At 53.2% G+C, this 24,722-nt stretch overlaps 4 protein-coding genes across 22 annotated transcripts; 2 read left to right on the top strand and 2 right to left on the bottom strand.

Moving 5' to 3' along the window:
• The first annotated feature begins 17 nt into the window (after positions 1-17).
• Positions 18-6,941, top strand: SRPRA (SRP receptor subunit alpha). Its single transcript, XM_069788247.1, has 14 exons — positions 18-208; positions 779-862; positions 1,964-2,127; positions 2,244-2,404; positions 2,540-2,693; positions 3,195-3,348; positions 3,692-3,798; positions 3,995-4,113; positions 4,407-4,493; positions 4,584-4,756; positions 4,852-5,065; positions 5,142-5,305; positions 5,435-5,533; positions 5,875-6,941. The coding sequence occupies exons 1-14, from the start codon at positions 83-85 to the stop codon at positions 6,001-6,003; spliced, it is 1,935 nt and encodes a 644-aa protein (XP_069644348.1). The 5' UTR covers positions 18-82; the 3' UTR covers positions 6,004-6,941.
• A 112-nt stretch (positions 6,942-7,053) lies between these two features.
• Positions 7,054-18,138, bottom strand: FAM118B (family with sequence similarity 118 member B). Of its 5 annotated transcripts, none has more exons than XM_069788253.1 (10): positions 18,045-18,134; positions 17,571-17,616; positions 13,373-13,450; positions 11,618-11,688; positions 10,997-11,249; positions 10,386-10,613; positions 8,975-9,103; positions 8,335-8,620; positions 7,630-7,689; positions 7,054-7,525 (listed from the first exon to the last, which is right to left on the bottom strand). In XM_069788253.1, exons 4-10 carry the CDS (start codon positions 11,668-11,670, stop codon positions 7,512-7,514), a joined length of 1,023 nt encoding a protein of 340 aa, XP_069644354.1. In that variant the 5' UTR covers positions 11,671-11,688; positions 13,373-13,450; positions 17,571-17,616; positions 18,045-18,134; the 3' UTR covers positions 7,054-7,511. The 5 variants fall into 5 exon arrangements, with proteins under 5 accessions (XP_069644354.1, XP_069644353.1, XP_069644355.1 ...); XM_069788252.1 differs by lacking the exon at positions 11,618-11,688 and adding an exon at positions 16,049-16,271 and having other exon boundaries at positions 18,045-18,104; XM_069788254.1 differs by lacking the exon at positions 11,618-11,688 and having other exon boundaries at positions 8,335-8,539; positions 18,045-18,138.
• A 260-nt stretch (positions 18,139-18,398) lies between these two features.
• Positions 18,399-24,653, top strand: TIRAP (TIR domain containing adaptor protein). Of its 15 annotated transcripts, XM_069788231.1 has the most exons (6): positions 18,677-18,694; positions 18,816-18,918; positions 22,104-22,190; positions 23,014-23,068; positions 23,365-23,964; positions 24,068-24,653. In XM_069788231.1, the coding sequence occupies exons 3-6, from the start codon at positions 22,146-22,148 to the stop codon at positions 24,532-24,534; spliced, it is 1,167 nt and encodes a 388-aa protein (XP_069644332.1). In that variant the 5' UTR covers positions 18,677-18,694; positions 18,816-18,918; positions 22,104-22,145; the 3' UTR covers positions 24,535-24,653. The 15 variants fall into 15 exon arrangements, with proteins under 15 accessions (XP_069644328.1, XP_069644327.1, XP_069644341.1 ...); XM_069788227.1 differs by lacking the exons at positions 18,677-18,694; positions 23,014-23,068 and adding an exon at positions 18,399-18,528; XM_069788226.1 differs by lacking the exon at positions 23,014-23,068 and having other exon boundaries at positions 18,399-18,694.
• LOC104321105 (cryptochrome-2-like) lies at positions 19,060-21,608 on the bottom strand. Its single transcript, XM_069788224.1, has 10 exons — positions 21,307-21,608; positions 21,038-21,232; positions 20,840-20,958; positions 20,569-20,723; positions 20,338-20,478; positions 20,046-20,213; positions 19,829-19,969; positions 19,595-19,746; positions 19,340-19,524; positions 19,060-19,265 (listed from the first exon to the last, which is right to left on the bottom strand). The coding sequence occupies exons 1-10, from the start codon at positions 21,606-21,608 to the stop codon at positions 19,189-19,191; spliced, it is 1,635 nt and encodes a 544-aa protein (XP_069644325.1). The 3' UTR covers positions 19,060-19,188.
• Positions 24,654-24,722: the final 69 nt, after the last annotated feature.

Raw genomic sequence — 24,722 nt, 5'->3', positions numbered from 1 at the left:
GGTGGGGCGGCGGCTTCCGGCGGAAGCGCGGGGGGCAGTGCGACGTGTGCGCGGAGCCGGGCCCGGCGCCGCCGCCGCCGCCATGCTCGATTTCTTCACCATCTTCAGCAAGGGCGGCCTCGTCCTCTGGTGCTTCCAGGGCGTCCGCGGGCCCGCTGCCGCCGCCACCGCTCCCGTTAACGCCCTCATCCGCTCCGTCCTCCTGCAGGTCTGGGCGGGGCGCGGGCGCGGCGGCCGGGATCACCTGCCGGGGCGGGCGGGACCATCTGTCTGGAGGGGATGGGGGGAGACGCGGCCGGGACCACCTGCTGGGGGCGGGGGACGGGGACGGGACGGGATGGGCGGGTAGGGGCCACCTACTTGGGGATGGGGGTGGAATGGGTGGGCCCACCTACCTGGGGGTGGGGGGGGGCGGTTGGGACCATCTGCCTGGGGATGGGGGGGGGGCGGTTGGGACCATCTACCTGGGGTGGGGGGGATAACACACAGGTGGGAGCACCTAACTGGGGGGGGGGCATGGGCACAACCATTTATCGGGGGTGGATGGGATCATTTGCTTGGGGAGGGGGGAGACACGGGCGGGTCCACCTATTTGTGGCGGGGGGGATGACCGACCCATTTGGGGAAGGAAGGGTGAGACCATCTACCCAGGGGGGTGGGCTGGGCCACCTATAAGGGGTGCTGGACCACTTTTTTGGGGGGGGGAGGGGGGTGACAGGGATGATGGAGGGGTCTCCTCGCTGCTGGCACCCCCCTTCCGACGGTTCCTCTCCCCTAGGAGCGAGGCGGCAACAACTCCTTCACCCATGAAGCCCTCACGCTCAAGTACAAACTGGACAACCAGTTTGAGCTGGTGTTTGTGGTAAGCGACCCCCCCCAGGCACCCCTGGATCGGCAGGTTGGGCCCCCCCCCCCAGGGTACCCCAAAACGCCGAGGGAGGGAGATTGTCCCAGAAAAGGGGTGAAAAAAAGCCGTTTAATGCCTTCCCGAAGGGGTGAGGTTTTCCGCGGCCTCCCTAAAATCTCGGGGAGAGCGGGGGCTGACGTGGCGAGGAGGCTTCGTCCGCGCTGCCTGGGAAAAGGGGCAGCTCGCGCGGCGATAACGCGAAGGTTTTTCCCGGTGCCTTCGTTAGGAAAAATCGCCCCCGAGTTAGCGTTAATCCGGTCTGAAGAGAGAGAGAACCGTTATCAGCTTGTGGTGGTCTCAGCAAACGGATGTTTTAATTGCGCAGGGCTGTACCTCGACTCCCAGAACTGGGTTACCTCCTTCTGGCTCTGGGATTTTGGGGGATGAGGAGGTGTGACGCGGGTCTCGTCATTCCTGGCTCCAGAAGAGCCTCGGGGGGGGGAATCGAGCGGTGATCCCAGCGTAGCCCGCTCCTGTGTGCTTCCTCCCTGGGGAGCTCCGTGGACTTGGTGGGTGGATGTGGGTGTCTCTGGGTCATACGCCGCTGTGGTAACAGTTTATTTTAATCATCTGCGATAGGATTAAAACTCATTAAACCTCACATAGAAACTGTACAGGCTGCTACATGCTAATAAAACTTTTTACTTTGACCAGATCTATTTAAAAAAAGCCAGGAACCTGTCATCAGCTTTACTTTAGGATCTATTTTAATGCTCTTCCTTTCAGTACTTTATCTCTATAAATCCACACAGCCTTCGTTGTGTACTTAAAGATAAGCAAAAGGCTTTCTGGTCTTTCGCTACATGTCTTTGTTGCCATGAAACAGTCAACCCATTTTTATTGGTGTCGCCTTGTAAAGCGAAGCTCTGGGCTGTGCCTTTTTTTTTTTCCTTTTTGAGAGCATATTAAAAGCTTGGGAAGTCAGACTGGAAAACTGAAGCCGGCCGAAATTAAAGAGCTCCGTATTAAATGGAGAGGTTTTTGATTCCTTGCCAGCTAGATGCTGCAGTTAAATTAGCTGAAAGAGCAACATCTTTTTGCTGTGCTTCTTTGCAGGTGGGGTTTCAGAAGATCCTGACTCTAACCTACGTCGACAAGTTGATAGACGACGTTCATAAGGAGTTCAGAGACAAGTATCGCAATGAGTTCCAGCAGAAAGGCACCCTGGGCCTCCTAAATGGCACCTTTGATTTTAAAGATGACTTTATGCGCCTTCTCCGGTAGCAGAACCTGATTTTTCTCTCATTTCCATTTAGAGCAGAGATAAATGGGGGGTGGGGGATGTGGAGGGGAGGGGCAGAGCCGAAAATCAGGCTAACAGGCCACCTCCCCGCAGGGATGCAGAGGAGAGCAGTAAAGTCCGAGCTCCCACGGTAATGAAGACGTTTGAGCAGTCTCTCAAGTCCCAGAAGACTGTCAAGTGTATGATAGAAACCCGAGGGGAGAAACCAAAGGAGAAAGTCAAGAACAAGAAGAACAAAGGTTCCAAGAAAGAGGGTGAGTTGATAGGAAAGATGTATGGCGGGGGGGGAAATAAATATTCCAGAGCTCTGTGTCCCAGCCTGCGCTTTCCCAGTCCTTTCGTAGCACCCAGACGCTGGTCTGAGCTCATGTCGGGGCTCTTTCCGTCAGGAACTGAAGCTGTTGCAGCACCCGGTAAAGCATCTGTGGGTGACAAGCAGCCCTCCACAGCCGGGGACAGGGAGGAATTGACCAAGGATGAAATCCTGCAAAAGAACCGGGAGGAATTTTTCAAGAGACACATGAAAGCAGGGGAGAAGTCCAGGTGGGTAACGACGACGTGGTCAGTCTACCTGTGCTGCAAACCAGCTCTTCCTGGTGTCCCTTGGCCATAGCCGAATGTCTCCTTCCTTCAGTGACCCCTGGAAGTCAGATCTTGCTTTCCCAGATCTTATTTCCCTTTTCCTTTTTTCTCTGCTTGCTGAAAAGACTGGGAGAGGGCACGCTGGGGGGTCCTGGAGGGGTAATAGAGCCTGAGGAGACCCAAAAACCCAGCGTGTGCCTGGGAGAGGTCCAGACCTCTTTTTGGTGAGGCTTTCCTGCTGTGAGCAAAGAGCAGCGGCGCATCGATGTCTGGCTCGAGGTAAAGTGGTCTGATAGAGGGTTAAAGTTCAGATAAATAAACTCCAGAGACTGAATCAGCCAGGTTTAGCCTTAATTTTTCCCTTTTTGGGTAATCTGGGCTTTTAATTTTCACACCTTCTAAGGAGGCGATAGCTGCTGCTTCCCTGCACTGAACAACATGTGTTTCTGGTCTTTATTTCAGCAAATCTCCAAAGCCCGAGGCACAGAAGGAGAAGGGGAAGAAGCCCCGAGTGTGGGATCTGGGTAACTCTAATGCCAAAGTACTCGATTACAGTAACTCCGCTACCAACGGAAGCACGGAGGCTTGTCCCGTGGAGGAATTTGATCCTGATATAGTAAGGAAAACTCAGATCGCTGTGTCTGCTTTAGTGCATTGTTCTGGGTTCAGCTGGGCATTGCAAACCCAGCCTGGTCTCCATGGCTGGCCGAGAAGGTATGAGAAATGGGGATCACGGTGCCCAGCCCATAAAGCTGCTGCCCAGAGAGTATTTTTCTCCAGCTGCAAGCAGCGCTAGGTGGGATCAACCTGCTGAGCCCTTGTGGCAAAGATCTCTGCAGAGGTGCCTCTGCTGCTGACGATAACTGTTGTTGCCTGCCTGTGACGGCGAAAGCGGGCAGGGGGAGATGATGGTAAGCGGTTGCTGATTTTTTCAGGATGCATCTTTTCCCCTCTCGCAGGCCCTGGGGGATCGAAATAGGGAACCTGGCCGCCTCTACGACCTTGAGTACGAAAGCGACGATGAAGTGGAAGAGGAGAAGGTTATTCAGAACCCTTCGAAACCCAGGTAAAGGCTCCTGCAGCCCCTGCGTGCTCCTTAATTTCTCTCCTGTAACTAATCTTCCCGTCTAACCAGTAACACAGCTGGGGACAAACTGGTGTGTTTGTCAGCTGCGTGGTGGGCTCTTCTTGCATCTGGCCGTTGCGTGACCTACATGACTCGCTCCTCAAACCTAAAGGTGAACTCCTTTGCTTCTCTGCAGCACAAAGAAGGGTGGCCTGGGGGGCATGTTTGGCATGCTGAAAGGCCTGGTGGGCTCCAAGAGCTTGACGAGAGAGGACATGGACCCTGTACTGGAGAAGATGAAGGATCACTTGATCGGTACGTCTGGATCTGCTGTGAGGGGGTTGGTTTGAGGTGGTTTCTTGCGCTCCATCAGGTGGGCCCCGGTGTGGGGTAGCACCCACAGTTCGAGCCATTCTTGCCCACAGTTACTGTGGCGGGTTCCTGTCTCGCCTCTGGGGAGCCCTTGACAGCGCATCAAAAAGGGGGGGCAACAGTCTAGCCTGGTGGGGATCCTGCACGCTGACTCCATCCTTCCCTTGATGCCGGCATCCGGTGTGTGTAACCTCCTCAGCAGCGCTAACTCCCCTCTCTCTATCTCTTTCTTGAAGCAAAAAACGTGGCAGCTGAGATTGCAGTGCAGCTCTGTGAATCGGTGGCTAAGAAACTGGAAGGGAAGGTGATGGGAACATTCACCAGTAAGTGGCCGCGTGGCCTCCTGCTTATGTTTTGGGCTCAGGAGTGTTCCCCAGGCATGACTGGTTCTCTTTCCATCTCCTTCTTCCCAGCGGTGACCTCGACGGTGAAGCAGGCCCTGCAGGAGGCTCTCGTGCAGATCCTGCAGCCCCAGCGCCGTGTGGATGTACTCCGTGATGTCATGGACGCGCAGCGTCATCGCCGACCCTACGTGGTCACTTTCTGTGGCGTCAACGGTGTTGGGAAGTCCACCAACCTGGCCAAGGTAGGACATGATCCTCCTGGCTCTCTGGGACTGGGGTGATGAGGTCAGGCTGTGGCTGGTAATGGGCTTTTTTTTCCATCTCTTGCCGCCTGCAGATCTCATTCTGGCTCATCGAGAACGGTTTCAGCGTCCTCATCGCCGCCTGTGACACTTTCCGCGCGGGAGCGGTGGAGCAGCTCCGCACCCACACGCGTCGTCTCAACGCCCTGCATCCCCCAGAGAGCCACGGCGGGCGGACCATGGTGCAGCTCTACGAGAAGGGCTACGGCAAGGACGCTGCGGGGATTGCCATGGAGGCCATCTCTTACGGTAAGTGGAAAACCGGTGGTGGGAGATGCTGTTTTGGGGGAGCGTCCTGCTTAAGTTTGCCTCCTCATCTCCCCAGCTCGGAACCAGGGCTTTGACGTGGTCCTGGTGGACACGGCGGGCCGCATGCAGGACAATGCTCCCTTGATGACGGCACTGGCCAAACTCATTGCTGTCAACGCTCCCGACCTGGTCCTGTTTGTTGGGGAAGCCCTGGTGGGAAATGAGGCTGTGGATCAGCTGGTGAGTGCCGAGGATTTGTTTCCTGAAAGATTGAGGGGTGGAAAAAAACCCGCTTCTGTAGGTTTCATCAGGAGATTTGGACAGAGGCAGCGCCACAAATGCGTTTCTTAGATCCATTCTCTCCCTCAGGTCAAGTTCAACAAGGCCCTGGCTGATCATTCCATGGCCCAGACACCGCGGCTCATTGACGGGATTGTCCTCACCAAGTTCGATACCATCGATGACAAGGTAAGGAGGCCGTCAAGATGACTCTGCACCACAGAGCTTCCTGCTGGTGACCAGAGGGGGAGAGAAAGGAACTGTCAAAACACGGGGCACTTCTGCGCTGTTCCGGACACTGTTCCCTGCTTTCAAGCCATTTAAACAAAACACAGCAGTCTGATTTCAGTGCATGTGGACAACAGGGCTGTGAGGGCTCTTGGTTTATACGCGTTACCCCAACGGGACGTATAGGGACTGTACAGATCGGAAAGCAGGAGGAGGCTGAATGTTTGACAAGCTTTTTGACGTGTTTCCCTGAGGGTGTAGCAGTGGATTTGCAGGCTAATGGTGCTTGTTGTCCTCGGCAGGTCGGCGCCGCCATCTCCATGACCTACATCACAAGCAAGCCCATCGTTTTCGTTGGTACTGGACAAACTTACTGTGATCTGCGAAGCCTTAATGCCAAGGCCGTGGTCGCAGCGCTCATGAAGGCCTAAAACCCACCAAATCGCTGTTTGCAGATGTCCGAGAAGAACATGCTTTACCCCGTTACCGACTAGTCTTTCCCGTGTAGCACAGAACAGAATGAAGGGATACCAGCACGAGGGGTACTTTTTTTGGATAAAACTCCTTTTATCCAGCAAAAGCCCTTCCCCTGGGTTCCTTCATTCTGTTCTAAGTGACGCAGGCTCCCGCGCGAGGAGGCTGAATCCAGAGCTTTGTATTGTTCATGCCGCATGGGGAGGGGCAGGTAGCGTGAGGACCTGCTGTGCTTTTTGGGGGGTTTGAAGGCACTTTTTTGAGCTGCTTTTGACTTTTAGACCAGCTTAGGGAAGATGCAGGAGTGACTTTTGTCGGGGCAAGCAGGATAGCCGCTGCTGAGTGGCAGCGTTAGATGAGCTGGCTGTTACTGTCGCTGCTAGCAGTAGCTCCACCGAAGCTGATAAACCAAAAATGGCGACGGCCTGCACTGGGCTGGAGGGGAGATGCTAAATTGCCTTAAGGTCCCCGTTTCTGTCGTCACCGGGACACCAGAGCAGGGTACCTGGACACCGTGTATTTGGGCAGGATCTGGAGAGCTGCAGCACCTTGGTCCGATAACGCTAACTGCGGCTGGAGAAGGAAGGCAGTGTGCTCCTGTGTGGCTCCTGCCTGCTGGCCTTAGCGTTATTTGCTGGTAAAAAAGGAAAAAAAAAAATTAATACTGGTAGATAACAGTGGCTGCTTGCTGCTTTCCTGCACCCTTTCTCCCCCCCCCCCTTCGAGTGCCTCTTGATCCCGGTCTGAAGTGCTACACTGAATAATACAAAACTCTTACGATGTCTTGTAGCTCTGTATCGCAGATGTGCTATAGTGCAATAAATTGAATGCTGTCTGCTAAGAGACATAATTTATATAAAATAAACTTCATAATTTGTTCTCTGTGTATAAATAACTTGCCTCCAGCCAGGCCCTATTTCCTTCTGGGGGCAGGGCGGGGTGGGAAGACAAACTCCTGCCTGTGTGAGGTGTTTGAGAGGGCATGTAAATCACACACCAGCCAAACGTTATGTGAACAGGCCTTTAATACAAGCTTCAACATACAAAATACTGTACAGTATAAAGACAGGACTAGAAAACTAGAGCTTCAAGTAAAAAAAAAACAAAACCGCTCAAGTTTCATTTTTTTAATTGAAAGTACAGAATACAAAAGCACTAGGTATGAAATTAGAGGCAGCTGCAGCTCCCTTGGGGAGAACACGCTCCCCAGGCGCACGCAACCTCGATAAAAAGACAACTACTACGTTAAACCAGGTGCGTGTCCATCCGAGGAGGCTCTGCTCCGGCCCCTGTTTCACGCCTGAAGTGTCCCGGCTCAGCTCGGTGCGTGTGGGCAGCGGCTTGACAGCAGTGGGCTTTGCTCTTCCCCTAGACTGGCCTTAAATCATGCAGGCCTTCCTGGGAGCTGCTGGCTCTGGCTTAGGGAGACCCTGCTGCGGCACAGGTCCTGGGGTGAGGCTGATGCTCAAGTGCTGCATCCTGTGGGAAAGTAAAGGCTCTTCCGAACCTGCCAGAGAGGCCGCTGGACTCCCAGGGAGTTGCAAAGGGGCTAGAAAGCCTCTCGCAGCTCGGGAGAGTCTCACCTTTTATCTCGGTGTGGGCAGTGGCAGAGCCGTTCAGCTGTTGTCCCTCCTTAGGCACACCTAGGAGAGAGCAGAGAGCAACAACCAGCTGGAAAGGCAACCCCGAGGTGACTGCACAGACATGGGGAGCCCCTGCGCAACCAGCAAGTGCTCCCAAGCAACGTGGGCGGCCTGCTGCCCACGTGCAGTAGTTTCATGCGACAGGCTTTCCTGGCTGGGTTTTACCCCTCAGAACGTATGCCGGCAAGGCTCTGGCTAGCAAACTCACTTTTCCCCATTTTTATGATTTATTAGTGAGATCTTGTGTATGTTAAAGCATTAGCTCAGGCTGAGTAGCACGAAGGTCAGCGAGACTGAAATGCTCTTACCATTCACTAAGAAAGGGAATAAACAACTGCAGCTGCACATGAAAAATAATGTTTGGATGCGTGGGAAGCAACAGAGCTGTTTAAACTACAAGAACATACAGTGATTTTGTAAAAGCAAGCCCCAAATTCGGTTACACTTGCAGACAATTTTTTTGGGAAAAAAAAAATCTTATGGAATAATATAGCATAGAGAAGAGGGCCTATTAACAGTGCCTACACTCCAAAGTCCACGGTGACAGTCAAGATCTGTGCTGTCATATGACAGGATCCCCGAGGTAAGTGTGGAGATGGTGGATGTACGCAGACAGCCATCCCGCACAGCCCGTAACCCCTGTACCTGTTCGACCCCGCATGGCGATCTCGCTCGTCAGCCTCTCAAAGTACTCAGGCAAGTCTGCGTATTCATCTCCGTAGGAAATCACTTTAATCCCTTTGTCCAGCATGTTCTCACGGAGCTTCTTGAACTCATCCACATCTCCCCTCCGTACGAGCATGAAGTGCTCCAGGTCTGACTTGTGCTTGACAGCCTCTAAAAACAGGGCCTGAAACGTGGTGTCATCAACAGTCCAACCACAGCCCAAGAACAGGAATGACTTATTTTCATACAGCTTCTGAATCTCTCGCTTTAAAAAAGGGAAAGATGTTCTCAGTCAAGGCAAGCTTTATCTTCACATGGCACAAGAGACAGCACCTGCCTGATCACTGATGAGGCTCTGCAGGACTGCCATCACTCAATCGTCCTCAACACAAGTGTGGTGAGGTGTTTTTGCAGCTTAGCAGGCTAGAGAATCCATCCCTCCTCTTCTACTTCACAAAATTAAGGACTCTCCCACCACCCTGTGTGAAGCTCAGTCTTTAAACTCAGCTGAGTCTATGCCTGGTTAACGTATGGGCATGCCAGGGAAGCGGGAGATGTATACACACAACGTATGGGACCCCCCAGCATGTCCCGCAGAGGGAAGGGAAGGCTGCCTCACCATGACCTCCGTGTTGCGCAGCACATTCTGGTACCCGGCCGGGTGGAGCACTATGCCGCTGGGGTTGGTGTAAACGCCATGGATATGCAGGACGCTAAGCTTCCTCTTCTCTTGTGCCCACTCCAGCACCTGCACAAAACAAACCCCTCCAGAAATGTTAGCGAGTGCATCGTGTCAGCTTCCATGGTGCTGTTAAAAATGCCATTTTGGGGAAGTGTTTCAAAGAGGCAGCTTCTTCCCCATCTTATCTCCTCAAGAGGTTATGAGTCCATCAGCCTCTACATCACGGCCCATGACTACAGCCTACGGCGCTTGTTTGGGTCAACACTTCAGTTGAACGGCGAATGCGATGGGAAGAGACTGAATCAATACACTGGACTCAGCAGAAAAAAGGGAAAAACTCTATAAATACTATGCCAGCATGTTTCTCAAGCCTACAAAGTTTTATTTCTTGGCCCCTCCAGGCTCTGAGAAACTCTGAGGGAGCTCAACAGCTGACCTTCATTTCAGAAAGCCACTTCCGAGGCTCTTGGTTTACTCCTGCAGACCTTAGCTCGTTTAAGCTTGCAATAATTAGAATGCTTATTTGTAACACTGTAAGTACTTCCAGCCGTGTAGATTAAGAGGTCACGCAGGAAACGTGAAGCACAGAAATGAGTCAGAATGGAAAGAGACCAAGTACTGCACAGCACCTACATGTGGCGTGTTTAACAAGCAAACAGAAGAACAAGATGCTCTCCACCAGTAAAACCCACAATGGAAAGACAAGGTGGGCAGGTGGCGAAGAGCTGAGGGTTTCACAGTCTGATTTTCTGCCTGCCTGAAGGGCTGGGGCAAAAGGAGGGAGGCTTGTGTGAAGCGAGCGGCTACAAATACAAGAGCATGGCAGAAGAAGCTGGAACACACAAAGTGACCCAGCAGGAGCCATCTGACAGTTTCAGAAAGAGGACACGGAGCAAGAGGGAAGCCTCGAAGGCTACAGCCCCAAAAACGCTCTATCACAAAAAGGACTCTGCAGCACATTATAAAAATAGAAAGGTCAGCTTTGCGTCTCACACGGAGTTTCCTGTGTCGGTTAGAAACGTCCACCCAAGCCTTATGTGGAAGCAAGGCTTGCAGTACTTCAGCAAGGCCAAGCCAGAAGTTTCAAGGACAGAGATCAAAGAAACACCAGGCTTAAGGGCTCCTCCTGAGCAATGGATGTCAGCCAGCAGGCACAGTGTTTCAGAAATGAGCATTCGTCTTCATTCCTCTGCTCACTGCCCCAAATGTTTGTCTAGTATCATTTAAATTACTATGAACGTTACAATCCCCTTACGCAGGCATGAGGGCACATCCCGCAGCTGCCACTGTCCAGTGTTGTCTCAGCTCAGCCCTGACAGAAAAAAAAAATAGAATCATCATCGTTTACCTTCTTTTCATCAGTCAGGTCAAGAGATTCCAGATGCTTCCCCTGGTGTGCTGCGTACAGTTCCAGCAGGTTATCAAAGTTTGTGGTTAACACAAGTGCCCCGTTTTCCATTAAGTGAAGCACAGACTGAAGCAGCTGCTTCCCAGAATCTTCCATTTTAGATTCCAGGTCATCAAACACCTCATATAAGCAGTCTTTGAAAAAGGTTGAGCGAACATTGCTTGTGCGCTGAGGAGACAGATTAAGATCAGAATCAGGCTTCTTGTAACACTTCGTGCCAAACGACTCAACTAAAAACTACCCGCTTATTTCTCGAAGACCTCCGCAAAGCTATAGGTCCTTGCAAGGTTAACACAGAGCACATATTGCACTGAGGCAGCTACTCCCCCCGCCCAGCATACCCGAGTGAAATACCCAAAAGCTGGTGTCCACAGCAGAGTTATGTCTCTGGCACAGTAACTGCACTTGTGCACTTATGGTTCCTTGTAGACAGAGGAATCACTGGAGATGGGGGCATGCTGGAGAATCAAATTTGGCCATTTCCAAAAGCCAAATCCCATGCTCGGGGCAGGGTACCAAATATTTATGTACAGTGCTACAAGCACACTCACCGGAGACAGCTTCTGGATAAGGTCGTGGGCAACATGAACCAAGTTCTTGTCTTCATGGAGACACTTCTGAAACCGTTTGCTCTCTTCATCTTCCAGCAGATCAAAGTCAATAGCAGCATCCAGGAGGGCCTGGATTAACCCCTTCCAAGACTTCAGTGCTGGGACCTGGGGAGCAACTGCTGCACTGATTCCTGTCCCGATCACCAATACAAGTTCCCGAGGCTTCTTGGTTTTGAGGCTTGGCAACAGCTTCCTGCGGGAGGAGAAAGTAGCATAGCTGGTACCATGGTAGATGGAAGGATGTCTCGGGTCGCGGAACATGCAGACCGTGGACAAAGGAGGTACCCTCTGCCTAAATTTTGAGTCAACATGTCCATTACGGTCCTCTGGTAAACAGAGGCTGAAAGGAACAGCTCAGTATCCTTCAAAGACAGCGCGCTGCTCCGTGGATCAACATCACAAATGCCCACAATTACCAGGTATGTAATTACAACATATTTGGCAATTGAGTCTGTTACCGAGACAGTTACTGGGGAAGTCAATACTGCCCAGGAATACTTCCAAAGCAAAGCTAATCCCATGAAAATTTGGAATAAGGGAGGTCTTGTTAATAATAGTTACCTGGAAGCTAGCAGAAAGGCTGGAGACAGTGAAAAAGGTGTGGTGAGCAACATGGAATATGTTGTCAATGGCTGTAGAGACACATACATACTCTTTACGCACTGAGACAAAGCATGCATAGGACCCCCACGCTGGGGAGTCAACACAACCGTGACTGCGCCTGCTATAAATAAGGTGCTAAAGAGGGGCCTGAAGACAGCAGCCCCATTCATCCCAGCACAAAAGGAAGGAAGCGGAGGCTTCCTCCCAGCTCCTGGCCCCTCTTTGCTGAGAAGACCCCTCAGTGGGATGTTGCTGTACTAGAAATCCCTTCCCTGTCACGCTTGCAACATAAGCGGGATGCTCGAGGCCAATCTTTTGGAAACCCAGATGATGGAAAGAGTCTCACGAAAGTGCTGCGTGGCTATATTCTCCTTCCTCCTCCTCCCCTCTTCCTTATTTTCCTAGCTTTATACCTGCACAGTGCTTTTAAATTTGACGTTTATTATTTATTAAGCAGATGTGCTTCTCATCATGCCTTGCCTAGTGTCAAGCTGGTTTTCTGAAGCAGAGGACTGGCTGCAGCTTCCCAGTGGATGGAAGCAGCAGCCCAGAGAGGCAGCTCATTTGGAAGGAATGTTTTTTATCTGCAAACACGTGATATTTAGTGAGAAGAGGAAAGGAAACCGACACCACGCAGATGGAGCTTTGCCTTCCCTCCACTACTGCCTACAAAAACAGACAAGTTAACCCTTCTCTTTAGGAGGTCTTCACTGTTAGTGGCGATAAATGGGTTTTAATTTTGGGACTGCTAGCCTCATATGCAAAGAATAAATTAGTATTCATGCTAATAAGCTAGTATAAAAACACAACCAGAAACCTAGGCACTGAAGTCCAAAATAATAACAAATACCCAAGTCTTAACATCCTACGCAACACCTCTGAAAGAGGCATTTTGTTCCCATGCTGATAAATACCCTTGTTTCTATCCTGATATCCTCAGCAAGGAAAAAATAATCTCCCAGCCTCTTTTCTGCTCATTCCACAGTCACTGGATCAACCTTGAGACCAGGGTTCCCTCACAGAAACTATTCTCCAGCCCTCCATAACTCGTAAATAAATCAGGTTAGTGGAAGACAACTCCCTAGATGAATTAGCTGCTCGTTCGCAGATGGCAATGCCTTAATTTCTGAGCCTGTGCTATCGCAGCAGCCACAGTACCAACCTTGGACGGAAAGAATTGTGGCTATCCCCCAAGTTAGTGTCATGCTCAGGTCCCCACTTGGAGAACTGTAAGACGACTTACTTACTAGTATGAGGAGCCTCCAGAGTGGAATTATTTAGCCTTTACCTACAGCAAAATCGTACTAATTTGAGTAATTGCCCGTCCTCCTGGGAACCGCCATTCAACTCAAGTGAAGAAGCACGACCACCGCATCTGACGTGACCCTACGTGTGGACAGGACCTGAGCTAGGGTTAACACCGATCAGGAGATGGTACAGTAAAAAACAGTTTTCTGTGCAACCACACATCCTGGCTTAGGGGTTAAAAGAAAAAAACCAGCAGCAAAGTACGTTCTGGGCATCAAGGTCTTTGTTCCATGCACCACAGGAAAACACAGGGCATGGCTAGAGACAGTGTGCTTTTCTTGGATCAGCAACCAAAATGACTGCTGGAGCTTGGTGCCAAGTGTCATGCTCTTTAAAGAACAATGCAAGATTACAGAAAAAGCTCTTATTATTAGAAGACATTCACTGGAGTATAATTAAATTTACCTGGGCTTTTTTGCAGGTGGCATTCCATCTTCCAACAATGTTTCTTTACCCAGGCTCACGGTAGAAGCCATCCAGTTTCTATAGTAGACAAATCACCACAAGCAAAGTCACTACATACATGCAACATGATGTGGAACAGACCACAGTTTTTTTCTCGAGCCAGCTTTTCAGAGGCAGATAAATACTGGGTTTTGTTATCTTTACGAGATCACCTTCAGACCAAGAATTGCACCTTTTTGTTTCTGAACTTTGCCCCGCAGCTCTCATCCACCTCCTTAACTTCCTTTACAATGAAGCTCAATAAAATCGTAGGGCTGTTTTGTACAAAACCGGGTTGCAGTCGCCACTGGCAGACCACTGTTTGCCAGACCCTTCATTTCACCTTGGCCATTCATCTTTGCCTGAGAGCCTACATCTCGGAGCACGAGCTCCCCCCCTTCCAAGGCCATGCCTGTTAGCAAACTTGCTGCTGGGAAAACAGCGGGAGGGAAGAAAGACAAAAAGATTTTTGTTGGCTACAGAAAGCCACCGAGAGCATTTCATTGTCTGGTGATGAAGGAAGGATTATCCGTCCCACCATACGTCTACAGGCGGTGGGATGTGACCTTAAAGCCCACGGAAAGGAAGTTCTATGTCTGAGAACTCTTTCAACAGCCCATGACATAAAATACAAAAGGTCTACCAGCACACGGTCCTCTCCCACTCTGCCTCTCCAAAATAAGACTATTAAAAGGGAAAGAAAGCAGACAGAACTGTTCACCCTTACCCATTTTTTCTTGTCAATTGTAATGAAGAGTCCAGCAAAAATTCTGGTAGGCAGACTTTTGCCAGAAGGAAATGCTGTGCAGGAGCTGCTGGCCCCAAATCACAGTTTTTTACAGGTTTTACAGCCTTGGTGAGATCTGAGTGTTTGTTCTATGAGTGAGATGCCTGCAATTGCTTCACTGCAGCAAAGCAGCAGCACTGACAGGGGATACACAGGGCAACTCTTTGCAGGTATGAAATCTCAGCTGGGCTGCAAACGTTGGCAGGGATCATTTAAGAAATCTAGATATCCATCATCTTTCAATGCTGGATGATGAAAACAGGGCACACCGACTCTCGCAGATGCTCAGATACAGTATGGCTGCCAGCCTTTCACTTCTGAAAACTTTATCATTACAATAATAATACATCATTATTATAACAATAGTATAATAATATTATAACACCTCAGAGAGCTGGTCTTCACAACCTGCCTCCTGAAACACCACTTCGCATATGCTGCCTGTCATCTCAAATAATCAGATTTTTATTTTACTGTAGAGCCCCGATTTCGGATAAAAGTTTCAAACGCATTTAGCAGGTGAGGAACCAGGCTCCAGCCGACTGCTTGTACCTCCCAGTTTTACACCCTCCGTGCTTGCAAGGCTGAGCCTCCTCCATTGCGCACCCTTTTGAACATTGTACCCTGTGTTTTTCCAACCTGCCGTCGAGCCCGAAAGCACTTTGACGAAGTTCTGACAACGAAACTCTGCAGCCTCCTGCCCTGCAAATGCCTGCAAGCGTCAGGCCATGGGGTGAACCATTTCGGGGAGTTAAACCACTGGAAAAACATCTGCTCAGGAGCGGTGTCTCTCGGGGAGGCAGGAGAATCTGTCAGACACATGATCAGTCAGGCGGTAACATCAAACTCACCCCCAGTGAATACAGCCAAGCACGGTCAGGATGGAAAACATCAAGGGGGAAAACCCCCTTTTTTTTCCTTTCCAGTGGAGCAAGATCTCTCATTTTGGATTAGGTGATTCTTCTGGAAGAACAGGCTGCTTCCACAAAGCCAGCCAAATTTTAATTCATGATGCAAAGACACTTTAGACGAGCTCAGGACTAAAGCACATAACATCATTAACTGGAATATTTAAGAAGGAAGTTTGTGTAAAGCAACATGCTGAACTCCCACTGCTGTCCAGATCTGCCCTCAATCCCCTCTGAGGCAGCACACCTAGTAGCCAAAGGTAAAACCTTCCCCACTTTCTCCACTGGCTTAGTTTAGGGATCTAATTTAAGTTTATATTAGCTTTAGATTTACCTGCCAAGTCTCACATATCAAGTCTGTTTATAAACTCCTGCCGAGGCCTTCCCCCATTTTGCTTGTTCACCTGCCTGAGCGCTGCTCCCATTTCGCTCATCCTACACATTTGCATTACTTTAAACAGCAGAAATGGAATCATCAGTTCAATTTTTAAGTGCCTCTAAAGCACTAAGGACATTTAAAAAGTCATTCTGAACTTAGGAAAAACCACCTTTTATAATTATAGCTACCAAGAAATGGTTGTCTAATATAATGAACTTCAACATTCATTTCTATTTAATGCAGATAGCCAAAAAGGAAAAAAAACCCCAAACATCAGAAATAATGTCTAGTCTTCTTCTGTCTCCAAAAATGTTCTTATTTCTGTTCAGAACAAATCTTGGAGAAGAAGAAACATTAACCTCCAGATTTTAGGCCTGGGGAGAAGCTCTGCTCTCCAGGGGGACAGATCACGCTGGCACAGTCGAGGTAACTGAAATTAAACAGTGTTACCTCAGAGCATGGCACCACTGCCATAGGGAAAAAAAGTGCCAAGGGGACCCTGCAGTACCTGGCCATGCCATGTACGCAGGTGCCATGAAGGAGAGGGAGCGACGGGCACTTACAAGATAAGAAGCCTCTCTCCAGTCTTCCTCCTCCAGATGTTGGGAACTTTCCAGCTATTTAGACTACAGGGAGTCGGATAGAGCGTAAACACCAAACTCTGTGGGTTCTTGGCTCAGCTGCCCCGTTATCCTGTCACAGCGCTGTCTCTCATCGCTTTTACTAATCGTACCGTGCTTATAGAGTCCCTGGATAGGTTTGCAGCGTTCTCCTTCACCCTCCACACTGAAGAAATAAATTAATTTATCCTAAAGCCTTTGAGGTACAGATTTCAGCATTATCTTTAAACGATGCCCAAGTCGCCAACACTGAATAAACCTAACCACAACAATTCCATATGTAGTATAAAGAAGACACATCCAGCTGCCCAAAACACAAAGATGTATCCCAGCCAAACCCAAGCGCCTAAAGAAAGCCTATGTTAAATTAATGCTGACGCTCACACAGAGTGTGTATTTATAAAACCCTTGCCATAACTCTACAAAACAAGACTATCCCGCTCAGTCAACGTCAGACCCCAGCCTTCAGAACCACCCCAGGAAATTAATGAGACGTTTTCTCCGCTGACTCACCACCAAAGGAGATGGGGAAGTCACTGCGGACACCCTTTGACTGTCTCCATGCTCAGCAGCTAACACACAAGTAAAGCTACACCTGCACCTGAACGTTTAAAGCTTAAGCAAAGTAAAACCTGTGCGCTTCCAGCTCAATGCTGGAAGTGGGGCTTCTCTGGAACAGCCCTCTCAAATTATATAAAGAAGCAAGTACAAATTCATTGCTCATTAATTATTTTTAGCTTCTTTGAGTACTGAGAAGAACTACCACCACTGAGGGCATAATTCAGATCTCCTTTTTAAATTACGGGGCTTTAAGATGTTGGGATAAGACAAATGTTATGTTATAGTTTAAAACCCGCTATGTGTCAGCTAGAAGAATCTGGAAGGATGTTTGTGAGTTTTCCCTGGCTGATTCCCAAGCTCTGTCCCTCCACATGGGAGTTGCAATTGGAGCAGGCCCGCACGGCTCGTCAAAACTGCCCCAGAAAGGCTTCAGGGATAACGGGGACCGGCAGCATAGGGAAAACAAGCACTGTTTCTATTTGCGCCGACGTTACGAACACAAGATTCAACCTCCTCAGATGCGAGTTAAAATTACACCAGAGGTTTTTATTTAATGCTGCAATTCTCCACGTGCTTCGAGCTCCCACCGGCTCTGTGAAAAACGAGAGGGACTCACAGAGCAAAGCCTGGAAGAGGCCTGCATCCCCACAAACTCACACACAGGAGCCTGCATTGTCTGACAGGCGCCGGGCCAAGGCGTTCAGATGTAGGCTGCCTTCGGTCTGCCCGATTTAAGCCCCAGCAGATGAGGCAGCGGGGTGGCTCTCAAGCAGGCCATTCTGCACACAGAGCTGGCCTTCCAAGAGCATTTCTTGGAAGCAAACCGGGCCAGACATGCTGCCGAGGGTGGCGAGGGGGAGCGGGGGTTGCACCTTCAGGGATGCCCGGCGCCTTGAAGCCTTACCTTTCCTCTCCGCTGTGCCCCCTCCTCGCCCCCTCTCACGCTAAACCTGAGGGAAAAGCAAGAACACGGTACTTCAGCAGGCAGGGAGGAGGCCGGGGCTCCTTCTCGGGGGGACAAACGCCCAAGAAAATGGATTTTCAAGAGGGCGACGGCGCAGGGTGGGGGGTGTCTCACAGAGCTGAGGTGAAGTTGGGTCCGTCCCCCCCCAATCCCCGCCATAAAGTGGCCGCCCCTCGGGCTCACCCCCGGCCCCCTACACTCCCCGGGCAGCCCCACAGCCCCCTCGGGGGGGGGGGGGAACGGGACACAGGGGGACGGGGCTCCCGCCGCTCTCCGCCGCGGCGGACCTCGGGGCTCCCCTCATGGCGGCAGCCGCCTTCCCCGCAGACGCGCGCGCGACCCCCGCCCGCCGTCGCCATGGCGACGCGCTGCCCCCTCCCTCCTGTCCACCTCCCCCCCCCGCCCCGCACGCACCTGGCGCCGCGCGCCCGGCCCCATGAGGAGACGCCCGGCCGCCCCGCCCCGCCCCTCCTCAGCGCGGCGGCGGGCGGGGCGACGGGAAGGGATTGGCCCGCCCCCTTCTGCGCCGTCCTCTCATTGGATCGTAGCGGAAGAGGCGGGATTATCGCTTTTCCGCCGGCGGCGGCGGCGGCGGGGGAGGGAGAAGAGGCGCTTGCGCGAGAGTTCACCTCTGTTCTCGCGATGCTTCGCGACGCTATAAAAGGCGGCGGGCGCATGCGCTTGGCAGTTGTCGCCTGTGGGCGGCGGGGGCGCGTGGTGCGGCGGTTGTCTGTCAGGTCGCGGTGTGAGAGGCCGGGTGGGGTCGGCCCTCTCTGTTCGCGGGGGGGCTTGTGGGTGCGACTGTGCCCCGTTTCCCCTCAGGGGCCTTCCTTCCGCGAGTTCCTTCCACAAGCTGCTTGGGTTCGTGTCTGTGCGGCAGCGTCTCTAGCCTTGTGAGGTAGTAGAGCAGTGCTTGGCCCTAGCTGGCTGCCGTAATGCTTTCAAGCATCTGTGTGAAGGAGTTTGGGTGTATTTTGAGCTTTTCGGGAAGAGCAGCTGTTCTCTGGCTTTCAGGGTGGCTGTGTATCGCTTTGTATTGGTGCCGTAATTGAAGCGTGTTGATGGTAGGTGTATTTAGCGACAAAAGCAGGCTTATTTTCTCATGTGAATGCCTTTCTGGGGGCTAGCTTTGCCCCTGCCTTGCACTCACCTTAGCCTCAACCCATCTCCTCATACTCTCTGCAGGCAATGGACTAAGCAGCACGCTTCCCTGTGATGACCAGCCCAGTGACACCGTACCCAAAACGCAGTTGTGCTGCTGGGAGACTTCCATGTGGTGCTGCTGCTGGTGGGTCAAGACATGTGGTGAATCAAACTGTGATTTCTTAATTACTCTGCTCCCTTTAATAATGATTATATTACCACTAAGGTAGGGGTGGAGGTCAATCCAATCTGGGGCATGTCCTCGGGTGGGGAGTTGGTTTTTGGGGTGGCGGCAGCATCAAAGTCAACAGTCTTGGGCTAGGAGAGGGGAAGGGATTAATGCGAGGCAGTTGAGCAAAATGGGTCAAAACCGGACAAGTGGTGCCTGACCCATGGCTGCGGGTCCCTGTGGGGGTCAGTGCTGCTCGGCCTTGGGCTTTTTCCTTTGTGATTCAGCCACTGAGGGGCCAGCTGGTTGTTCCCGCTTGGTGCCTGGAGGAGAGGAAGGCAGCTGGAGTGGTGGCAGGGTGCAAGGGGAGCTTGATGCCTCCTGGGGGATTCGTTACCTTTCTGGGCGCGGGCTGCCTTCATGCGCCCCAGATTCCTCTTGCTCGCCGCCCCATGCTCCACGATGGGCTGGGGGTAGTGGGTACCCACCAAGCAGCTTGCCTGTTCCTGCACAGCCTGTGGTGCCTTCCACGGTTCGTAGATGTACTTGGCAGGGAAATCCTTGAGGACAGGGAGGTATTTTCTACGGCGAGGGGTCAAAGCCACCAGGGAGGCCACCTCCCGTTTCACATGGCTTTGGGTTTCGCGCCTACCGAATGTATGCCCCGTCCCGGTCTGTCTTCTTGCCGAAGGCGATGGGTGAGTAGATGCGGAAGTATCGGTGGAAGAAGGCGCTGCCTGACAGCCACAGCCAGTTGCCGGCATTGAGGGACCAGTCGGCGTCCAGCAGGAGCTCCTCAAAGACCTGTGGGACACCATGATGGCGTGGGGACAGGGTTCCCAAGAGCCCAGTGGGCACTAGTGGGTGTTGGGGGAGATCTTCTGACCTTCAGCCCTTCTTCCCAGGAGATCCAAAGGTCCCCGCGGGTGAGGAAGCAGGCAACGGCATGCCGAGCAAGGTGGTGGATCCAGCCCTCGGTGCGTAGCTGGGTCATGATGGCGTCGATGAAGGGGTAGCCTGTCTGGCCCTGGTGTGGGGTGCTGGGGTCAGGGGTGTGTTTTTTGGGGGTCAAAGGACTCAGGACCTATCACTGAGGGAAGTACCTCCCTCCAGGCACGGAGGTGCTGGGGGTTGTTGTCCCAGTTGACCTGCAGGCAGATGGGGTTGCCGACCATCCTGTCAAAATTGGGGATGCCAGCACCGGCGGTGTAGAAAAATTCCCTCCAGAGGAGCTGCCCGTGCAAGGAAACAGGGGGCTGGGAGTGCTCCTGCTGCTGGCAAAGGCAGGATCAGCCCCTCTGGCTGGGCTGGCTGCTGTCTTCTCCAGCCCCCCACCCCTTCTGCAGGGTCCCTCTGGCTCAACCTCTGCCCAGTACCCCAAAAATGCTGCCTCACCCCCTGGTAGACCTCGTCCAGCCACCACCAGAAGGTGCGGACCGATAGGCAGCCGAATTTGAGGTAGGGGCTGAGGACTGTGGTGCTGGGGCTCAGCGAGGTGGGCTCCGTCTCGGGCTTCTTGAAGCCGCACAGCCAGGCCTGAATGGGGGGGGACACACAAGGGTCATGTTTTGGGATGGGGGAGGTGAAGCAGCCCTGAAATTATGGTGATGCGTGCTGAGCACTGACCGTCCTGTCCATGAGTGAGTTGAGCCGGGCAAGCGCTGCTGTCTCCCCGCCGGGGTAGAGGTGAGGACCCACCTCGGTGGGGTCCTGGCCCAGCTCCTCCAAGGTGGGGACCCCGTACTCAGTGTCATGGCTGACCTGGCATGGGGTGTGGCAGCCTGCGGTGCCATGTATGGTGGGGCTGTGACAGCCATCACTCCACTCCAGGGTGAACAGTGAGGGAGACGCTGACCCAGCTTTGTGCTCTACCACCCCAGGTCCACCCCATGCTCACCCTGGAGGTGTTCCAATGTGAGTGTTGGGGCTGGCTTCTCTGGGGGTCCGAGGGATGCCAGGAGGCTCTGCAGGCCCTTGTAGGTCAGGGGGGCTTTGCCATCGTTCAAGGCAAGGACTCTGAGGTGGGAGAGGGAGGGACACGCTCGGCACTGGGTCTGGATCCCCTGTACCCCGAGGGACAGCGCCAGGCACCCACCTCTTGGTGTCGTAGAGGGTGTGGGACACCTCCTGGATCACCTCCACGCCATGCCGTTCCGCCAGCTCGGCCACAGTGGCATCACGCCGGCAGGCGGAGGGTTCGGTGTCCACCTCGAAGGTCAACCGTGTTGTCCCCCAGGCATGGAAGAGACGGGGAAACACCTCCTCTGGGCAGCCCTGCACCACGAACAGCCTGCCGGGGAACTGGGTGGGCATGAATCCCCTCGAGACCCCACCAAATCCCTCGGGGATGGCACCGGGACTCACCTGGAGCCCATTTCCCGCAGGCTCCCATCCAAGTCCCGCAGGGCATCGAGGAGGAACCGCCAGGCGTTGGTGCCTGCCCGGCTGCTGGATGGGTCAAGGATGAAGAGGGGATGAAGGTGGTGGCAATCAGTGGCCGCTGCCAGCAGCGCCGGGTTGTCGTGCAGCCGGAGACCTTTCCGAAACCAGTGGATAGAGCTGTGCTGCATGGCTGGGGGGGTCCAGGGGGGATGCAACCTGGGAAAGGAGAGATGGGGGTGGATTTTGGGGAGAAAAAAATGCCTCGTTTGGTAAATGTAACTCATAAAATAAGCGGGAGCAGCAGAGATGGACCCATCTGGTGTCAGGTTATAAAACCAGGGAGGGAAATGGGTCTGGGCTTGCTGGCGTGCACTGGCGAGGGCTGGGTGCAGTGACGCCCGCCTGGCAATGGTATCTGGCTGGTGGCGGATGTGGGAGGGAGGCCCCCGGGGAGGGCAGGCTTCCCGGCCCCACGAGATCACGGCAGACTTCCCCTGCTGGCACTTCCGCATGCCCAGGCAGAGCCCGGACCTGCCAGCAAGTAGGGGGGTCTTGGTGGGGCCAGGGGAGCAGGCAGTGGAGGGACGGGGCAGGTCCTCCACTCTGTCCCTGGGAAAGCTGGTGGGTGCCCTCGTCCTCCCCTCCACACTGGGGCTGCTCTGTTGGGAACTGGTCCTGGATGGGGAAGCTGTAAGGATGGATGAGTCTCACCATTTGCTGTGGTTCCCATTAGGTTCCAGAGTGAACATGCTGCATCCTACCTCTCCTTTCCCACCTAGGCAATCCCGGAAGATCTTCCTCCCCACTGAACCCAGGGGCTGATGCATCCCCCTTCCCTGCTCCGGTGCCCTACTCCTGCATCCCAGGTAGGCATCCCCCAATTTTCCCCCCTACCATTCACCATCCATGCTTGTCATTCAAGCCATGCTTGATCTTTTAGCTATTACTAACCGGTGGCTTGCTTGGGGGGAGTGGTTTCCGTGGGTATGCCGGATCCTTGCCAGCATTTGCTGTGGTCCTGCTTTGTTTTCAGGGTGGGGGAAAGGCTTCAGTGTGACTTGAGATGTTTTATTTCCCAAGGGGTGATGTAAGCAGTGGAAAATGGCAGCGATGTTTGCTCCTGGGGCTTGTCCCTGCCCCATCGCTTCTCCTGGGCACCCCAGACCGTGCCGGGAGCATGATGCTGAGGTGTAGGCCTGGTGTGAGCTGGCAAGGGATGGGCAGGCATCACTGAGGACATATGGATCTGGACATCACCCCAGCTGTCTGGTTTGTCAGCAGCTGGTTGATCCCCACTGATCCTTGCTTCTCCCTTCTGCAGGATCCTTTCCCTGCTGCTGGGAATGAGGGTCTCTCCTGCCTGTCAGCTCTCAGCCTCACTCGTTGCAGGTGTGTATCTCTGTTGAAGAGAGCTGGTAATGAGCAGTAGAAGTGCAGGCAGGCAGGAGGGCTGCTGGAGCCACTGCTTCCAGTGCTGCTTGAGGTCAAAATGCTCCTTCCTGGTAAATTTTGGGGTAGTGGATGTGGAAAACCCTGCTGGGGGTGATTTTTGGGGCGGCAGGTGAGTACCCCAGAACTGCGTGTCCCTGGCATAAACCCTGCTGAGCTCCTGGGGCTGAGACCTGCCGCAGGGCAGTTGCTGCTCTCCTAATTTCTTTTTTTTTTCCCCCCCTTTTTTTCTGCTGGCAGGAGAGGTTTCATGCCGGTGATCGGCGGCTGAGCAGCGTGCTGCCCACTATGGCCAGTGAGTCTGGGCTGAGTTCGTGCCAGGGGTGATAAACCCTCTGGCTCTATCCCCTCCCCACTGAAACACAAGGGTGCCCGTGGGCCACTCGCCATGATGCAATAGCATCTGGATTTTGGCAATAGCTGAGGTTTTAGAGGCTGGGCTGGTTTTTGGGGTGTCAGGGTGAGATCCTGCCTGGCAGTTTCCATCTGGAGGTGTCCTGCTGAGCTGGCGATGCCATGCAAGCCCCTTGGGAAGCCCGGGGGGAGTGCTGAGCCCCCTCAAACCTCACCACAGTCTCTCTGACTCTACAGGCTGGTTTAGGCGGCTTCTACACAAGCCCAAGCCCAGGTCAGTGGAGAGCAGTCTCAACGCCAGCCGCTCTGCTTCATCTTTGCCTTCGTCCTCCTCATCCTCTGCTGAGAGCTCCGGCTCTTCTCCCGGCACGAGCCTGGCCAGGTCTGTCCGCTCGTCACCCGTGTCGGACATCAATGCCTTGGGCAGTGCCCGGTGGGCCAAGAGCTATGATGTCTGCATCTGCCACAGTGAGGTGGACCTGGAGCTGGTGGAGGAGCTGGTGTCCTACCTGGAGGGTCAACCCGAAAGCTTCCGTTGTTTCCTCCAGCTGCGGGACGCGGCACCGGGAAGCGCGGTGGTGACGGAGCTGTGTGACGCTGTGCAAAACAGCCACTGCTGGGTCATGCTCATCACCCCTGGCTTCCTCCAGGACCCTTGGTGCAAGTACCAGATGCACCAGGCGTTGGCCGAAGCTCCGATGGCCAACGGGCGCACCATCCCGGTGTTGAAGGATGTGGATCGGAAGGATTATCCCAAGGAGCTGCGAAACCTCTACTACATCTACATGGCACTGAAGGAGAACAGCTTCAGGCAGATCAGAGACACCATCATGCGCTGTGAGTACTCTGTGGGATGGTGGTGAAACATTGCTCCGGTGGGGTAGAGACCATGGGAAGGGACCAGATTCTGTAAATTTATTTAAATAGTTCATTTTTTTAGATGAATGGGTTGCTAATGGGGCTCATCCGCTGCCTCCACAGACCTCCAGGAGCTGTGCCGGAGCTCCGCAAGCAGGTCAGAGTAGTACTGGAAGCAGGCAGAGGCATCCCCGCAGGCGTTTTGGAGCTGCCGCTGCTGTATCTGGATGCGGCCACATCCTGATGGACCTTGGGCAGGAGGGTGAAGCCGAGCTGCTTGGACCGGACTTGGGAGCCGAAGATGGGGAGGTCCCCACACATGTGGAGGAGGGGACAGCGGTGTGGAGCCTCCTGTGTCCTGGTGATGCTACGGTGGCCAAAACCCCCTCGGTGGGGATGGGGACATCCTCTGGCAGGTCCCTGCTGCTCGTCATGCAAACACTAAGCTCTGTTGTTTGGGGGGGTGGTCCAGGGGGTCTTCAGAGCTTCTTGTGCCGGTGTCCCCTCGGGGTGAGAACTGGTCCTGGGGGGGCTCTGGACCCCCAGTAAACTGACATGGCGCCTGCCCCACAGTGCTGAGCTGCAGGTGGGAAGAGGAGGGGCAGGTGCCAGCGGTGTCTTTGCACGGGTTTGTTGGGACTATGAAAATGCAGAAGGTTTAAATTTTGGGTTGTGTTTTTCTTTTCTTTTTTTTTGTTTTTTTTTAAATATTCCCCTGGCTTGTGGGTTTGTGTCGG

This window comes from Haliaeetus albicilla, chromosome 7 (genome assembly GCF_947461875.1).
Source record: "Haliaeetus albicilla chromosome 7, bHalAlb1.1, whole genome shotgun sequence".
In the NCBI taxonomy this organism is placed as follows: domain Eukaryota; kingdom Metazoa; phylum Chordata; class Aves; order Accipitriformes; family Accipitridae; genus Haliaeetus; species Haliaeetus albicilla.
The sequence above is the reverse complement of the archived record's forward strand: the minus strand, read 5'-3'. Positions and strand labels throughout refer to the sequence as shown.

Excerpts from the sequence above, each read along its gene's own strand:
- FAM118B (XM_069788250.1), bottom strand. The coding sequence starts at position 11,736 with ATGCATGCTTTGTCTCAGTGCGTAAAGAGTATGTATGTGTCTCTACAG. Across the intron at positions 11,250-11,617 it reads GCCTTTCTGCTAGCTTCCAG|GAAGCTGTTGCCAAGCCTCA; the intron begins GTAACTATTATT and ends CTCCTCCCGCAG. Across the intron at positions 8,621-8,974 it reads TGCGCAACACGGAGGTCATG|CGAGAGATTCAGAAGCTGTA; the intron begins GTGAGGCAGCCT and ends CCTTTTTTAAAG.
- LOC104321105 (XM_069788224.1), bottom strand. The coding sequence starts at position 21,608 with ATGAGTTACATTTACCAAACGAGGCATTTTTTTCTCCCCAAAATCCAC. Across the intron at positions 20,214-20,337 it reads TGGACGAGGTCTACCAGGGG|CAGGAGCACTCCCAGCCCCC; the intron begins GTGAGGCAGCAT and ends CTTTGCCAGCAG. Across the intron at positions 19,747-19,828 it reads CCTGGGAAGAAGGGCTGAAG|GTCTTTGAGGAGCTCCTGCT; the intron begins GTCAGAAGATCT and ends GGTGTCCCACAG.
- SRPRA (XM_069788247.1), top strand. The coding sequence starts at position 83 with ATGCTCGATTTCTTCACCATCTTCAGCAAGGGCGGCCTCGTCCTCTGG. Across the intron at positions 4,114-4,406 it reads GATGAAGGATCACTTGATCG|CAAAAAACGTGGCAGCTGAG; the intron begins GTACGTCTGGAT and ends TCTTTCTTGAAG. Across the intron at positions 5,306-5,434 it reads ATGAGGCTGTGGATCAGCTG|GTCAAGTTCAACAAGGCCCT; the intron begins GTGAGTGCCGAG and ends TCTCTCCCTCAG.
- TIRAP (XM_069788225.1), top strand. The coding sequence starts at position 21,733 with ATGGTATCTGGCTGGTGGCGGATGTGGGAGGGAGGCCCCCGGGGAGGG. Across the intron at positions 21,866-22,103 it reads GAGCCCGGACCTGCCAGCAA|GCAATCCCGGAAGATCTTCC; the intron begins GTAGGGGGGTCT and ends TTTCCCACCTAG. Across the intron at positions 22,191-23,364 it reads GCCCTACTCCTGCATCCCAG|GCTGGTTTAGGCGGCTTCTA; the intron begins GTAGGCATCCCC and ends CTGACTCTACAG.